Genomic DNA, 17,843 nt, shown 5'->3' with positions numbered 1-17,843 from the left:
CGTAGGTATTCTTGCAAAAGCATAATGTGGGATCTGTATTTTGGCTAAGATACTTCTCAGTGGATTCATGGAAAAATATTAGTGGTATGGAGACTTGGCTAGAAGATAATTTGAGACAGAGATAACAGAGCATCCTTCTTAACCACGTACCTCCCCTTTCCCCTATAAGCCTAGCATGTCACATTAAAAGTAAAAGGGTTGGGGTGCCTGGGTGCACAGCCAGTTAGTTAAGTGTCAGACTCTTGGTTCTGGCTCAGGTCATGATCTCACAGAGGTCATGGGATCGAGCCCCCCAACAGGCTCCATGCTCAGTGCGGAGTCTGCTTCAGATTCTTTCTCCTTCCCCCTCTTCCCCTCCCTGCTCACATGCTCTCTGTCTCTGTCAAAGAAATAAATAAAATCTTTAAAAAACAAAAGGGTCACGGAATTAAAAATTAAAGTTTAGAAAGACATGAATCCTTGAGGTCATTTTCCAATGACACAAGATAAAACAGAATTATCCAAAGAAAAGTAATAAGGGAGGTTATCTTGTTTTCTTTCATTTGCTTAAAAGGTTAAGCCAGATACTTATAATAATTTGAGTAAGGAATATTTATGAAAATTTAAAAAAATCTTTTTCAGGACAGTTTTGTGAAAATATGTAACATTATGCCCCTTCAAGACTATTTTATGTGACAAAGCACAAGACTATATACCTAAATTAAATCTTCCATGTTTAACAAAATCAATAACGTTCACTCAAAGACAGTTTCATGACAGCTTGAAGGTCACTTTATCAGAAAACAATTTTTTGAGTAAAATTCTAAGGCCTTCATATTTGACAGTGCCCTTCTTTAGTAATAACATACATTAAATCAGGAGGGAGAAAAAAGTGACAGGCAGTATCCTAATTATCCTAAAGAGTAAAACAGAGAAAACTTCCTGCTTGGTGTGTTGCCACCACTGAAAGGACACTGTCCTCTCCTAACTCAGGCTGTTGTTACTTTATTATCTAGAACTGAGAGGACTGTTTTCTGACTCTGCCATGCTGTCCACAGTCTATTTTGTAGGACCACCACTTCCACATTAACCTCCCTCAAGTACCACTTTGACCACGCCTTTCAGCAGTTCAAACCCCTTCGTAAGCACCTTTCTTCTTACTGTATGAATTATAAACTTCTTGCCCTGGCATTTAAGGCTTTCCAAAACTTGGCTCAAATATAAATTTTATGTTCCAACTTATAACAAAGCTATGTGCTGTTCACTAGAAACGTACTGTCCTTTTCTGCCTCCCTACCTCTGCTGGGACTAATTCTGATGATAGACCAAACAAGTACTCATTAAGAATTTACTGAATGAATGTTCTGATGATTGCAACATTAGTTTCTCTGAGCCTCAGGCATATAATTTTGTGGTTCACTAACAGTTAACAGGCCTTGCAAATCCTAATGTCTGTTAAGAATTATCCACTAGAGGGGCGCCTGGGTGGCTCAGTTGGTTAAGCGACTGCCTTCAGCTCAGGTCACGATCCTGGAGTCCCTGGATCGAGTCCCACATCGGGCTCCCTGCTTGGCGGGGAGTCTGCTTCTCCCTCTGACCCTCCCCCCTCTCATGTGCTTTCTCTCTCTCAAATAAATAAATAAAATTAAAAAAAAAAATTATCCACTAGACAAATGCGATTTCCAAGTCCTATAGAGAACCATTATATGATCTAAGACACATAAGGAAAAAGATAAAATTTTCAGTCACAATTATTTGTATACCATAAATAAAATTTTTAGAAAATAAAAAAATAAAATATGGTAAAGCTAACACCATTAATTAAAATACAGGGGGCTATTAACATGCAAGAGGGTAACAAAGCAGCTGGCTCAGTACATGCTGAGTACCGAAAAATGTCTGCTGCTTCTTCCTATTAGTCACTGTTTCTCAGCCAGGTTAGAACATTCTGTTACTTTGTATATAAGCAAAGACTATCTCAAGACCAAATACACTTTTGCTTAAGGAGAAGAAAAATACCCATGCAAATATTTAACTTAGATGATGAAGTAACAAATGCCTAAAACAGTGTTGTTGTATGATTTTTGTAATTCCAACATTGATAACTAACTACTTCTATCACTTACGTCAGGACTAGACCATTTGGTAAAGAATGAACTCAGGCTCTGAAGACTGAGGGACCTGGGTTTGTATCTCAACTTACAAATTCTCACCATGCAACCATGAGTTTAACTCCTAGGAAACCAAGTTTCCTCAGGCCAATTAAAAACAAATATATATTTCTGTTTCTAATGGCTCTGAGAATTAAATAAGAAAATATATGGCAAATGAGGGTATATGTCCAATGTATGTTCAATAAATGATAATTCACCTCCCTATTTCCCTGCACCACTTTTAAACAGGGATTTTCTGGAACCCTAATCTTTCGATCAAGAACTCTTGGACCAGAATGGACACTATCTTCACTCACTGAGGTTTTAGAAGGTAATTTTTTGAACTCTGTAACTGCATTTCAGCACTCTTCTCTAAAATATCAACCTACTTAACTGTTTATATTAAAAGTTACAGAAATTTTGTTTGTGCAGTAAAGGGTGATACAGATATTGTGTGTGTGTGTGTGTGTGTGTGATTTCTGGTATTTTGGACTTTATTTTATGTATTAGAGAAGAGAGGAGATAGGTATGTAATTCTGGATCCATAAAACTTTGTTAGAAAAGAATACTTCCTCAATAGATCCTATTTCATGAAAAGTATTTTCAGTAATTACAGCTACTCTTAAAAGAAAAAATATATATGCTGGACTCTGCAGGAACAACTTCAGTATTAGGAGCAAGGCAAGATTCATTCATCTCTTTGCCCCCCTAGTTCAAAAACCAGTTATAATCTAAAAGGGAAACTCTTTTCAAATACCAACAGGCACAGAGGGCTAATACTGAGTCAGCTTTTGTGTAATCAAAGCAAATTTTACAGTCACTATCCCCAAATGTTTTGTTTTGTTTTTTTTTTAAAGATTTTTATTTATTTATTTATTTGAGAGAGAGAATGAGAGACAGAGAGCATGAGAGGGAGGAGCGTCAGAGGGAGAAGCAGACTCCCTGCTGAGCAGGGAGCCCGATGCGGGACTCGATCCCAGGACTCCAGGATCATGACCTGAGCTGAAAGCAGCCGCTTAACCAACTGAGCCACCCAGGTGCCCCACCCCCAAATGTTTTAATAATATATTAATGCATTCAATCTTCTTCATAAGCTTATAAGTAGGTACTATTATTATTCTGAGGAAATAGGCTTGAACAAGTTTAAAGAACTTTTCCAAGTTACATAACTAGATAGTAGTGAAGCTGGGACACAAACCCAGGAGGTCAAATTTCAAAGCCTACGTTCTTAACCAATATGGTTAATGGTTTTTAACCCTGATTCATCGGTCCCTTTTTATAACATGATTTTGAGCCTCTATTACTATCCCAAATAAAAATCAGATAATATAGCCTACCCATAAAAAATTAATGTAATGTTCTAATTGTAATGAGATAAACCAGAATTTATAAAACATGTATTTCACCATAAAAATAATTTAAAATTATGATTTTAATTAGAAAATTTTAGGCACAACTACACTATTAGACTATCTACCTATCTATCTATCTATCTATCTAATCCTTGAAATTCCCAAAATGTCTGAGGCTGGTATTGCCCTAATGAAGAATCGCTACACTATTGCCCACTGACTTTCTACTGTCTTAGAGATCCTCTCTGTCAGAGTTGTGTTCTCTCACTTTTTTCCTTTAGATAAGCATATCGAGATCCCTCATTTTTATAAATAAACATAAAATTATGTAGAATCTCATTAAGACACTATACTGTTTAACCTCCATGAATGAGTTAAAGGCACAAATAATTTTAAAAATTGCAAACTTCTCAGTAAGAACAGAACAAAGTTTTGCTCTAAAGAAATGTCAATTAAATCTAGTTTCATCCACCACTTATCTTGCCAATTAATTTCTTATCACTTATTTTAAGTTCAGAGGCCGATGATACACTCTTAGCCTTTTGAAGTTCTGAAGCTCTCCTCATTTAGTGACTAAAGTTCATTATGGGACAATCACACTTTCAGAAATAGTTTTAGAATTTGTTATAAAAACTCCATTGACACCTCAGATCACTCTGTTTACAGAGTCAGACCTGATTGCCCTCCACCCACCCAGGTGTTCATGAAACAATAAAGGAGGGAGCCAAACCACACCCCTTTCAAGCGCAGACCTGTTCTTTGCGACGCAGGCAGCTCACTGGCAGCAGGCAGTGTACCTGTTGTTCCAGGAGGCAGCGCGTAAGCTAAAGACGATGGTGGAGCTCCTGGTCCGCCGTGCTGGAAGGATGCTCCGGAGGAAGGGGGAGGAGGGAAAGAAGCAGCAGAGCTGGAGGTAGGTGGAGAGGCCTGGTGCTGTGTTGCATACAGCTGAGACTGCCCAGAATAGGAAGAAGCAGGAGATATGTAAGGGGTGTTAGGGTAAGCGTTTGAAGCAGAAGGAGCAACAGGCTGCTGAGGTCGATACATTGTTGACCCCCCTGTTCCGAAGGAATACTGCTGGGCTGGTTGATAAGCTACACCAAGGAGAAGAAACAGAAATTTTAATTAGTTGTAAGTTTATTCAGACAGCAATAAGAAAAACCCAAAGTTATTTCACTCTACGGAAATTATTTTCATCATTATTCTTATAACAATAAGCTACAACCAAATATTAACACTTCCGTGTTATGCTTTTGATACCTTGGATACCCTTAAATAATATAAGAGTCATTGGATCCAATATTTGAAATCTGCCATCTCCAGACTGCTGTTGGCTATGAAAATCTTTGAGGAACGCCTGGGTGGCTCAGTCGGTTGAGTATCTGCCTTTGGCTCAGGTCATGATCTCAGGGTCTTGGGATGGAGCTCTGTATCGGGCACCCTGCTCAGCGGGGAGTCTGCTTCTCCCACTTACTCTGCCCCTCCCTCCCAACTTGTCCTTTCTCTCTCTCTCACTCTCACTCTCAAATAAGTAAATAAAATCTTAAAAAAAAATGTTTGAATCATCAGACCCAAGAACTACAAGACTGATACTTTCCTGCCCCTGGGAAAAGACTGCAGTGACACCTACTAGCTCCCAGATGGAACCACGCAGGAATTACATGTTCAAAGCACTTCCCCTTACAGTAAATTATAGGGACTCTGGTCGTGGCTCAATATCTCTCCCACTGTAAGAACTGTAGGGTGAACACTATTGTTATGAATCAAATACCTTCTCCAACATCTGGTAATATCATCAGCTACTCAAACTGTGATTTTGAGCATAGTTCCAGATTAAAAGCCAACTCTCTATGGTCCCTGCCAAAACAATTACTATACAATATTTTATATACTGTGCACAGTTGGTTAGTAAGCCTTCAGGCAGCCAACTAACATTCTAATGCAAAGATCTGAGCCCAAATTAGAGAATACTATCACATTCTTCATGACCAGGGCTAGGTATGGACTTCTATAGAATGAATCTACTAGAACTGTACTTATTTTACTCTGAAGAGAGCATGAGCGAAAAGTTGTGTCAAATCTGTATTCATGTTAAGTAAGAACATCCATTTTAGTACAGAACAGACTTATTAGGATTAGTTCTTACTAGGCAGTGGCCTCTTGCTTTTGTAATAGTTGTTTAGTCATACAATTTTCCCCTTGGAGATTTTTATTTTTTTGGTCAATTAAATTTTAAAATAGTGGTGATATTTTCTTTCGAAGTGCAAATGTTTTCTAAAAAACAAAAGCCAAAGGTGGGTACATGTCATTATTATATATCTGTCAAAATTCATAGAATGTTCAACACCAACAGTGTACCCTAAGTTAACTATGTGTCAGTGTAGGTTCATTAACTGTAACAAATGGACCACTGGGGTGCAGGCTGTTGATAGCAGAGGAGGTTGTGCATGGGGGCAGGGAGGATACTGGAACCTTCTGTACTCTTCACTCAAATGTGCTATCTAAAACTGCTCTAAAATGAAGTCTATTTCTTAAAAAGATGATATAAATGGAAAACAACAAAAACAAATGTCCCTAGGAACCATTTTTCCAAAAATGGTTAGTGTCATCTTGCTTAAAGGAAAAGAATATGCAACCAAATCCTTTCAAAAATTCTGTTTTTTGTTCCTACCCAAATCATCGGACAATTCACTGTCCTTAGTAATCGCTCAGGAACAGGAGCCAACTGTTCTGAATGGACTGACACAGGAGTTGTTTCCTCGCATGCTGATTCAGGATGCTTCCCAGGGAAACCATGTCTCTCTCTCTCAAGTCCTACACAGAATGGTTCTTTACTTGTTAAAACTGATTTGATCATGGGTTTGGAGCTCCAAAGCGAATGGTTTCACCATTAGAATAAGACATGTGGCTGTACTAAGGACTTCAGGGTTGCACTACTTACGCTGTGGCTGTGGATAAGGTGGTACCTGGGTGTGCATATGACCCGGAGAGGTGGGAAGCTGAGCTGTGGCAGCATTTGGGTTAACATTTCCATGCATTATGAAACCTGGAGGTGGAGGATTTTCTCCCTAGGGAATGAGAATATGATAAAAAGGAGGATTACATTTGGAACCAAGAATCTTACCCAGATGGATTTATAATCTCTGAAATGGAATTGTGTTTATTTTTCTAAAAAAAAAAAAAAATTTATTGTGTAAGAAACCCTGCATTTTGCACATTCTATCTTCTTTAGAACACATTCTCTGAGCAACACGTTCTAAGTGATTTAAAGATTAAACAGGTCCAAAGTAATAAATGCAATGAATGGCAACAGATGCTAATAACTTCATAAAATAGTGTCAGTGATATTCATACTAAGTCACCAGGATTTTCCATCTCTACTAATTTCATCCACTACTCCACACTTTGGAAATATAAGCATAAATGCCACAAGGGAACTTTCACTTCTTTTCAATTTCTGCAATGCTCAAAAAACAAAGAAAGAAAAAAGAAAATCTTCAGTGAAATCAGATTTAAACCACTGTTAGAACTTTAGTTGATATTTTTCTAGCTGAGGTCAATTTAGAACTGCAAAAGAGGGGCACCTGTGTGGCTCAGTTGGTTAAGCGACTGCCTTCAGCTCAGGTCATGATCCTGGAGTCCCGGGATCGAGTCCCGCATCGGGCTCCCTGCTCGGCAGGGAGTCTGCTTCTCCCTCTGACCCTCTTCCCTCTCATGCTCTCTCTCATTCTCTCTCTCTCAAATAAATAAATAAAATCTTTAAAAAAAAAAAAAAAAGAACTGCAAAAGAAGGAGAGGGATAAGAAAATAAATGAACTGTCCTAAAAACTGCTTCTTGCATCCTAAAGCATTAAAATGCAATAAGCAGGCAGACAGATGGGGGGGGGGGGGGGGGAAACTTAAAAAAAGGGGGGGGGGGGTAGAGAATATTTAACTATATATATTTAGGTGAGCGGAATTCTGCTCAAAGATGAATAATGAAGGATATACCTGTGTGTCACAGGGAGAGGCTGCAGGTGGATGGCTGGGAAGGGCGGTAGGAGTTTTGTTACTCCAGGTAGTGACAGTAGGGGCAATTCTAACCTGAATTGAACAAAGAAATACCAATCACAGAAAATAAAAAATAAAAATGTTAAAAGAAGAAAAAAATAACCCAAAAGGCAATAATAGCCGGATGCAAAGCAAAAAGTAAGAACAGCAAGATACTATATGTTAGTCAGGCAATTGCTTTCAAGGTAGCTGGGATTCCAAAGGAAAAGCACACATTCACAATGAAACAGGGGGAGGGAGGCAGGAGAAAAATCAATATGAAAACCTAAATCAAAGCATAAAAAACAATGCCATTCAAGTGTCAGGAATAAGGGGAAAAAGCTAGTTCCTGTAAGTAGGTAAGGAAAGAAGACACGGGGGGAAGGTAATAGAGTAAAAAAGTGATTTTGAAGCATTAATAGTATTCATGCTACTATTAGATCTGTAAATATATTGCTATAAGCTCCCTTTTCTGGATTTTATTAGAACCACAAAAATCTTATTAGTCCCATATGAGGCTTAGAAACATAAAATCAGAGAATATTAGAGACCATCCAGTCTAATCCCCACCTTTTACCATTGAGAAAACCAACACCCAGAGAAATGAAGGGGCTTGCTGAGGTCCATACAACTAGCTGGTGACATTGCTAGGACTGAATCAGGCCTCCTGATTCCCAGGCCAGTATTTGCTATACTATACCACGCTGCTTACCCTGGAGTCCTGAGATTTTCAAAAAAATTTTTTAAGCCATCACAATCTTTTTTGTCAAGTAAACCTTCATAGAAACTCTTCATTCAGCATAAGATAAGCTTTAATCAAGAAAATCACTACTTAATTTACTACTGAATTTGTTTTTCTTTTCTTAAAGGATGAGACTGCTAGGTCAAAGTATAACAAAAGTTTTCCAGTGTTTTTACATCTTCCCAGAAAGACAGATAAACCCAGGGACATAAAGAGTAAATATTTTCTTTTCCCAATATAGAGGGTGTCTCACTTCAGTACCCTGAGACAGTATGATTGAACTAAAGGGGCTTGAAAGTTCTAACACCAAGTTGGCCATTAACTAGCCACACAATGCTAAGAAATTCAAGCTCTAAGTCTTAAAACTGGCTTGTCACTTGACCTCTCTGCCTCTCAGTTTTTCTAGCCATTGCCTGCTTTGCCCTACCTATGTCATAGGCTTTCTAAAACTAGTGCAATCTCCACAAGATTGGGAAATTTAATCCGTTTTGTTTACCAATATACCAACAGGTAGAATAAAGATAGACACTCATAGTAAAGCTCTCAAAAAAATAATTGTCAAATAAAGGAAAAAACAAAAGTTAAAATCAAATGTAATCTATTCTGATTAAGTATTAATCAAAAGTACAACAGACAGAAGCACACAAATTGATCTTTTTTTTTTAGTTTTCCATGATTTTATATTTACTTTTGCTGCAATGAAATATAAAAAAGGCCTTGTCAGGACACTGGGGTGACTCAGTTGGTTAAGCGTCTGCCTTCAGCTCAGGTCATGATCCCAGGGTCCTGGGATCGAGTCCCGCATCAGGCTCCCTGCTCAGGAGGGAGTCTGCTTCTCCCTCTGCCTCCCGCTCCCCCTGCTTGTATTCGCAAGCTCTCTTGCTCTCTCTCTCTCTGGCAAATAAATAAATAAAATCTTAAAAAAAAGAGAAAATTATAAAAAAAAAAAAGGCCTTGTCAATTCTATCAATAATCTGTTGTATTTAATTAACTCATTTTTTTTTTTAAGATTTTATTTATTCATTTGAGAGAGAATGAGATAGAGAGAGAGCATGAGAGGGGGGAGGGTCAGAGGGAGAAGCAGACTCCCTGCCGAGCAGGGAGCCCGATGCGGGACTCGATCCTGGGACTCCAGGATCATGACCTGAGCCGAAGGCAGTCGCTTAACCAACTGAGCCACCCAGGCGCCCATAATTAACTCATTTTTAAAATAATCTGTTGTATTTTATTTTATTTATTTATTTATTTTTTAAAGCAGTTTTTTTTTTTTTTTTAAGATTTTATTTATTTGACAGAGAGAGAGAGAGACAGCAATAGAGGGAACACAAGCAGGGGGAGTGGGAGAGGGAGAAGCAGGCTTCCCACAGAGCAGGGAGCCCAATGTGGGGCTCGATCCCAGGACCCTGGGATCATGACCTGAGCCGAAGGCAGACGCTTAACGACTGAGCCACCCAGGCGCCCCTAATCTGTTGTATTTTAAAATGGGCAGAGTACCTGCTAACTTTGTTATCAGTGAAGACCATTTTTTACTTATGAAAATGTACTTTCCATTTAAGTACATGAAGGCTATCTGTGGGTCCAGAAATACAGTAGACATAGTAAACTTATAATAATGATTCAGAATAGAATACTCAAAAAAAAGAGTACGTTTTCTAAGAATATTTTATAATATTAACCAAATCACCCAAAAAATTGTTCCCACTACTTTACTTATAGTTTGTTGGATGAATCAAACTGTAGCAGTTTCAAGACACATGTACATGTGTAAGGGAAGTATGAGTGATGAGAAATAAGAAATCTCCCCAGAGAGCTTAAATTAATTTATATTTAAAATATAATCTGTTTGCCTAGATTAATCATTTAAAAAAACTGACCATAAATACCACTTCCAAGAATATAAAAAGAAAAACTATTAAAATAATATGTTGTCTAGTTTTATCATAGCAGATTAAGGTTTCTTACCCAATAAACTAAAACCACCAATTTGAAGAGAAATATATAAATGTTCTACTTAATCCAGACCGTATCACTCACATGCGGATAATATTGTTGAGTTGGAACTCTTGGCGTCTGTGAGTGGCCAGCCATTGGTCCAGGCCTGCCCTTGGGCAGCTGCTGCCTCTCATAAGGAATTTTAGGTGATTCCTGTCCTGGTACAGGCTGTCCTTGTGCTCTACAAAGTCTGTCACGAAGCTGCACAATATTTGGCTAAAATAAGTAATGGAAGAAAACAAAGCAAACTGTTAGCGTTCACCCAACTATATGATAGCATGTTGCTTTTCTTCAAGTAAGCTTGATCGGTCATATGCTCCTTGTTTATATGCTGTTTCCTATATAACAGACCCTGGCACATGAGGGTTTCACATCATGGATTCTGATACTCAAGACTGATACCAAAGGTCCAAGATATATAGTGTGACTTGTAATTTAACTGAGACAGGGATTGGAATTACACCCACTACATAGTAATATGTAAGATCAGTGTCACTTATCATCTCTGCTCTTTTATATTTTCTTGTAGTTGAGTAATGCTCACAAATCATAAAAGTATTAAAAAAAATACAACTTTGTTTCTTTATAGGGAAATAAGGCCCCTCAAAAGAATCAACTGCTAAAGATGGTGATGGAAGAAAATGGTGATCTGAGAAAGAGAGGAAAATTAATAAAAAAAAAAAGAGATGCTGGAAATAAGTTAAAAGAGTAAGATGTCACACTCACAGTAGCTTATGCAGATCTATAATTATACAGATCTACAACAAGTGTGAGTTGACCACATACATGTTCTAGGTATTAACAAACAACAACAAAAAATTAATGTTAAAATATTTCAGCAAGAACTGATTTTAATACCTTTAAAAATCATACATTTCTATAAATTCATTAAAGGTTTAAAGCTGTCATTTAAACTTTAAGGTATATTTTATTGCCTATTAGGGAGGAAGATTAAATACTATAATGATATCACAAAGTCTCAGAACATATTCCCCAGAAAAAACTAAGGGTCTACTGAGATACATAGAAGACAGCAACTTCGAAATTGTGTATTTACATAAAGAACGTTCTTTAAAAGTCCAAAGAAAACATGAAGAATGATGTATAGAAAATGTATGTTGTTATAGAAATGGTAATGAAAATAAAGAGTTTAATACTAAGGCTAGAAGATCTAAAGGTTTTAGATTAAGTTATTCTTAAAATAAAGGGTCTTATAACTTAATAATGGGATCTTATTAAGTAAAAAGGCATAAAACTATTATGCCAAAGTCATCATAAAGCCTATGTTTCTATTCTACCTAATATTCTCATAAAGATATGACATGTAAGTGTGTTCAAAACCAACTAGTCATACCTCCATAATCCTGGAACACAGATATAAGGATTTTTACTCATTGAAATTTATTGATAATTCCCTAGAACAGAAAAAATACTGAAAACATTTAACTAAAAAAATCCATTAAAACAAAATAAAGTTAATAATAAAATGTATAGAAATAAGAAAATATCTTCAAGGCTCAAAATTAAGCTCTGTCAGACACACAATATAGATATAAACATCCTACTTGTGGAAAACTGTCCTCAAATCCCACCCTAATTTCCACCCATGCTCTATTATTAAATTTAGGTTGCCCTCTTCTGTGCTTCCACAGCCCTACTACCTCTCTCACAGTATGTATCACTTTTGGAATTGTATGTTTACTTGTCTATATTCAGTTTGAGTTTGGAAACTCCCTCAGGAAGAGAATCCTGGCAACTGTGTCCATCACTATATAGTCAGTCAATTACTGAATTCCACTGCATTGAAAAAGCCCATTTTTCAATGGACACCAAATAAGGACACTAAATTAGAAATGTAATTCTCTTTGCTTTCAGTACTTTAAAAATGTATTTGTCCTGGGGCGCCTGGGTAGCTCAGTTGGTTAAGTGTCCGACTCCTGATTTCGAAAAGCTCAAGTCATTATCTCAGGGTTGTGGGCTGGAGCCCCATGCTGCGCTCCACACTGGGCATGGAGCCTGCTTACGATTCTCTCTCTACCTCTCCCTATGCCTCTCCCCGCGCCCCTCGCCCCCCCGCCCCAAATACACATACACACACACACACATGTCCCCAGAAAATATCAGACTGGAATGGTATATAAAATGAACTTCTTTACTAGTATCTATGTCTGGGGTGGCATTTTAAAACCACAACCCCATTTGTTTGGTTAAGTATTAAATATTTATAGCTTTTCAACACAGAAGATTCCTACAAAGAACCTTGTATGAAGAATCAGCATTTGGCTTAAGAAACAAAAAGTTGGTCCTTTCCCCATTTATTTTCTTCAAATAGTATGCCCCTCAGTAGAAAGGGATCTATCATACAACAAGAGTATCCTATCTCTCTGATACAGTCTGGCTATACCTAAAATGATCCTTGAATAATTGTCAGTAATATTCACCTACACTCAGATGATAGAAATTCAACTGCTCTAAAACATTCTACCTACCAGTATGTTTAATACTGAGTGCTACCTACTGGACTCACCTTTATTCACATATTAAAAGAAGAAAAATGGTCAATTCTAATTACCTGGTTGGTGTTTTCAGGAAGAAAAGCCAAGGCTGCAGCAATACTGCCTTGGGCTGCCAACAAATTGGCATACTGACTCATCTTCTCAGCCAAAAGAACTCCTACAGTACTGGTGTCCATGGCTTGGGTGAGTTGTACAGCTTTTCGCAGGATGACAACTTTCTCAATAAGATCCTAAATGAGAAAAAGAAGGCAGAGAGAAGGAGAACCAGACAAAGATACCAAGATATATATGAAAGAAAGCAGGAAAAGATAAAAGAGTTATGAAGGTTTCTAAAACCTACTAAAAGTACATCTTATTATTCTCTTTCTAAAAAACATCTGCAACAGCTGACCACAATTTAAGTAAACCGAAAAAAAGTAAGGAGGAAGAAGGTCTCTTATTCATGGATAAGTCGTAGGTTACCACCTTCTAAATTCCTTAAACTGCCAGATATTTGTCTTGTGAGCTAAAGTAGGCAAATATCCAAAGTGAAAGTGATAGGAAGATATCCAAAGGCAGAAGCTGGGTTCCAGCAGGTATAAAACGAACTATGACTAAAAATATCATACTAGCTACACTATAAAAACAGTACTACCATGAGGTAGTAGTACTACCATGAGCTTACTATTTCATGACCTCCAATGAGCTTACTATTTCAACCCAAAGTTTCTCATGTTGCTCTTTGATACCAATTACTTCAATAACGGGGAGCTTCAAGTATAAAGCACAAGAATATCCTACCTATCTGTCCTTCAAAGTTACACAGATTCAGAAGTATGAAGCAAGCGTGCTTTTTCTCAGAAGCACTTAGAAGGAAAGCCTTGATTTCCTACCAGATTTTTAGTTTCAATAGAGGGATCTTTAAAAGAACAACTCTATTGACAAAATCTCTTTCCAGAGAGAAAAAGAAATATACTTGAATGAAATATTATGAGACTCTGCTGATTAAATGCTTGGAAAAAAAGTTCTAAATATATAGTTACTCAGTGGCTGAGAAGAGTCCCCATATTTTTTACTACCCCGCTTGCCCAGGCTGTAGTGCTATATGGGATTCCATTTACCTCTTACTTTCATTTTCCCTTAACCATGAATATCTTAATCTATTCTCTATTGGTACTGGGGATGCCTCCCATTCCTTGCCCACATTGCTTCTTTCCTTGCCCAAGACAGACAGAGTCACCAGAGGGCAGCGAGAGAGAGAAGCATAAGGAAAAAGAATTAACTCTAGGGCTGTTTTCATGCTACTGCCATCTGCTTCCCCCAATAAACTACCAAATTATAACCTTGATTTCATAAACAGTTGTGACCCCATTTTACCTATTCCATCATTTCATACTTTGTCCCTCCAAATATAGCTACAAAGACACATAAATTATCTAGCAAAAGAACTTCTAAAACATAGATAATGAAGGTGAAAGCAATGAATTTCTGGAACGAATCAATTTCTAGAATATAAGTAGGGTGAAAGACAACACAAAGTTTCAAAGATACTAACCTGAAGGGACAAAGGACTGCTTCCATCTTGAGCTTTAGTCCAACATGCAACTAGTTTCTCTACATTCCCTGCACAAATATAGCAGAGACATGCTTGAGTCTGCAGGAGGCTATCACCTTCACTTTCAAGCCTGGTTCCCAAAAGATCTAAAGATCAAGAGGAAAACAAAATAAGATTATACTCAAAGCAATCTGTATATGAAATTATAAGTAGGCCAATAATATTTTCAGAAGTATGAATTAAATTTCACAACCAATGAGCAGTAAAAACAAAATCACTGTTATGTAAATGCTCAGTAAATATTTATTTGTTCAAAGAATGGAAGTGTGTGACTAACTGTATATAATAAATGGCTTGACAAGATTCTATATACCTAGCTATAGAATGAACTTCCATTAATTATATTAAAAAATAATAAATGGGAACAGTATTTGAACAGAAAAATCCTAATGAACATTTAACTCCATTTCATTGTATCTGATGTTTGTGTAAGTAGTAGACTACAATATGGCACATTTGGAATGAACATCAATGGTAGGCAGGACTATTATAAATTACTTACGATAATAAAGTTAATACCTTATAAATTTCATATTCTCATAATGCTTTCAAGGTAGCAAATGGTCGGTTGTTCTTATACCAGCAGCCTAAAGCTTCTGTTCTTACAAATAAGGAGTATCATTCCTTAGCCACCAGTCTAGTCATGGCCTTTAACGGTAATTTGTAATTTCCATTCAAATGCTATAATTACTAATTTTATTAAGCTAATATTTTATTTATTTGACAGAGAGAGAGAGCACAAGCAGGGAGAGCAGCAGAGGTAAAGGGAGAAGCAGACTCCCCACTGAGCAGGGAGCCTGACGTGGGGCTTGATCCCAGGACCCCAGGATCATGACCCAAGCAGAAGGCAGGCACTTAAATGACTGAGCCACCCAGGCGCCCCTATCAAGCTAATATTTATTAAGTGAAAGCTGATTACATGCAATTTTACAAATAATAAACTAAGGCTTAGAAAGTAATCTTTCCTAGGTCAGACAGCTAGTAAGTGGCAGAGGCAAGATTCCAACTCTGGTCCGCCTGAAACCAAAATCATTAAAAATAATGACTAGGTATGGAGAAATAATGTAGTTAATAATTCTGAGAAAAGCATTCAAATGAGAACTTCTTTTTCTTATGGAGTGATTAGTTGGTTTGCAAAAATTTCTAATAATACCTCTCAGTAATTTTATTTAAAATATGCTATGCCATATACATAATATAAATATAACTATAAGGCTCATTTTCTTACCACAAAGGGCTGAAAATTCATCTGGTTTAGCATAAGTCAATACTGCAGCTAAAGCCTCTCTCCAATTTTTAAGGTCACAAGACTCAACAATTTCTTTCCAGTTCTTCATCACCACTGCAGTAATTAGCTTAAGAAAGGAAAATAAAGGGAGAATTAAAAGCCTTTGGTCTATTAGTAAAAATTAACTCTGGCTAATCAATCATATCATTCAAAACTACTATTCAAAGTATTTCATGCAGAATAAAGCAGCAGCAAAGTGAAGTATATCCTTGAACCAACTGACATAAAAGATGGTTATTATTTTTCCTCAAACAACATCAAACAAACATATTTTATAAATAGGCTGGGAAGGAAAAGTACAGGGTGTTATCAAAACATTTAACAGGGAAACATGACCTGGTCTGATGGAGTACATGTGAGATATGAAGTCAGAATTAACTTCCTCAAGAAAAAAACAGGTCAGGAAACAGGAAGATGGCAGAGGAGTAGAAGGACCCTAGGCTTACCTTGTCCTGTGTATACAACTAGGTAATTATCCAATTATCTTAAATACCCCAGAAGTCGAAAATGAGTCAAGGAACTCACTCTCTCTCTCTCTCTCTCTCTCTCTCACACACACACACACACACAAAGGACATAAAATATAATAACATATATAAACAATGGGGAGGAGAGGATAAAAGAATGAGTCAAACTTAAACTAACATCAACTTCATACAGACTGCTATATGCAGAAGAGGCTATATACAAACCTAATGGTAATGCTAGATCAAAAACCACTAAAAAACATGCAAGAAATAAAAAGAAAGAAATCCAAATATACCACTTAAAAAAATCAGCAAAATGTGAAAAAAAGACAAGAAAGGATCAGAAAAAATCTCCAGGAACCACAAAACAATAATAAAATGGCAATAAATACATATCTATCAATAATTATTTTGAATGTAAATGGACTAAACACCCCAATTAAAAGACATGGGTGTCAGAATGGATAAAAAAACAAGACCCATCTATATGCTGCTTATAAGAGACTCATTTTAGACCTAAAGATACCTGCAGATTGAAAGTGAGTGGGTGGAGAAACATTTGTCACACAAATGGACATCAAAAGAAAGTTGAAATAGCAATATCAGACTAGACTTTAAAACAAAGATTGTAACAAGAGACAAAGGAGGACACTATATAATAATAAAGAGGACAATCCAACAAGAAGATATAATAATTGTAAATATTTATGCACCCAACATGGGAGTGCCCAAATATACAAAACAATTAATAACAAACACAAAAGGAGTAATTGATAATAAGACAAAAATAGTAGTTAATAACCCACTCACATCAATGGACAGATCTAAACAGAAAATCAACAAGGAAACAATAGCTTTGAATGGCACACTGGATCAGATTGACTTACAGATATATTCAGAACATTCCATTCTAAAACAGCAGAATACACATTCTTTTCAAGTGCACATGGAACTTTCTCCAGAATTGGTCATATATTAGGTTACAAAACAGGCCTCAACAAATATAAAAAGAATGAAGTCATACTATGCACCTTTTCTGACCACAATGCTATTAAACTGGAAGTCAGCCACAAAAAAAAATCTGGAAAGGTCACACATACATGGGGGTTAAATAACATGCTACTGAACAATGAATGGGTCAAATAAGAAATTAAAAAAAGAAATAAAAAAAAGTACATGGAAACAAATGAAGATGAAAACACAATGGTCCAAAACCTCTCGGATGCAGCAAAGTGGTTCTAAGAGGGAAATACGGGCCTACCTCAAGAAGCAAGAAAAATCTCAAATAAGCAACCTAACCTTACACTAAAAGAAGCTAGAAAAAGAACAACAAATGAAGCCTAAAGCCCGCAAAAGGAAGGAAATAATAAAGATTAGAGCAGAAATAAATGATACAGAAACTAAAAAAAGCAATAGAACAGATCAATGAAACCAGGAGTTGGTTCTTTGAAAACATTAATAAAACTGATAAACTTTTTTTTTTTTAAAGATTTTATTTAATTATTTGACAGAGAGAGACACAGCGAGAGAGGGAACACAAGCAGGGGGAGTGGGAGAGGGAGAAGCAGGCTTCCCGCTGAGTGGGGAGCCCGATGCGGGGCTTGATCCCAGGACCCTGGGATCATGACCTGAACTGAAGGCAGACGCTTAACGATTGAGCCACCCAGGCGCCCCAAAACTGATAAACTTCTAGCAAGACTTACCAAAAAGAAATGAGAAAGGACCCAAATA

General features: G+C 37.0%; 1 protein-coding gene across 24 annotated transcripts in view; it reads right to left on the bottom strand.

Annotated features, from left to right (window-relative positions):
- SEC31A (SEC31 homolog A, COPII coat complex component) overlaps window positions 1-17,843 on the bottom strand; it is an 85,907-nt gene that overhangs the window by 16,924 nt on the left and 51,140 nt on the right. For 14 of the 24 annotated variants that reach the window (XM_035004658.1, XM_035004647.1, XM_035004646.1 and 11 more), the window contains 7 exons: window positions 15,586-15,712; window positions 14,298-14,443; window positions 12,820-12,993; window positions 10,290-10,463; window positions 7,475-7,567; window positions 6,426-6,552; window positions 4,237-4,578 (listed from right to left, as the gene is read on the bottom strand). In XM_035004658.1, the coding sequence (XP_034860549.1) occupies window positions 4,237-4,578; window positions 6,426-6,552; window positions 7,475-7,567; window positions 10,290-10,463; window positions 12,820-12,993; window positions 14,298-14,443; window positions 15,586-15,712 (1,183 nt within the window). The remainder of the gene's footprint in view (window positions 1-4,236; window positions 4,579-6,425; window positions 6,553-7,474; window positions 7,568-10,289; window positions 10,464-12,819; window positions 12,994-14,297; window positions 14,444-15,585; window positions 15,713-17,843) is intronic. The other 10 variants (XM_035004653.1, XM_035004659.1, XM_035004662.1 and 7 more) reach the window with 5 other exon arrangements.

This window comes from Mirounga leonina, unplaced genomic scaffold, assembly GCF_011800145.1.
Source record: "Mirounga leonina isolate KUSES-001 unplaced genomic scaffold, KU_Mleo_1.0 Mir_129, whole genome shotgun sequence".
Taxonomy (NCBI): Eukaryota; Metazoa; Chordata; class Mammalia; order Carnivora; family Phocidae; genus Mirounga; species Mirounga leonina.
The sequence above is the reverse complement of the archived record's forward strand: the minus strand, read 5'-3'. Positions and strand labels throughout refer to the sequence as shown.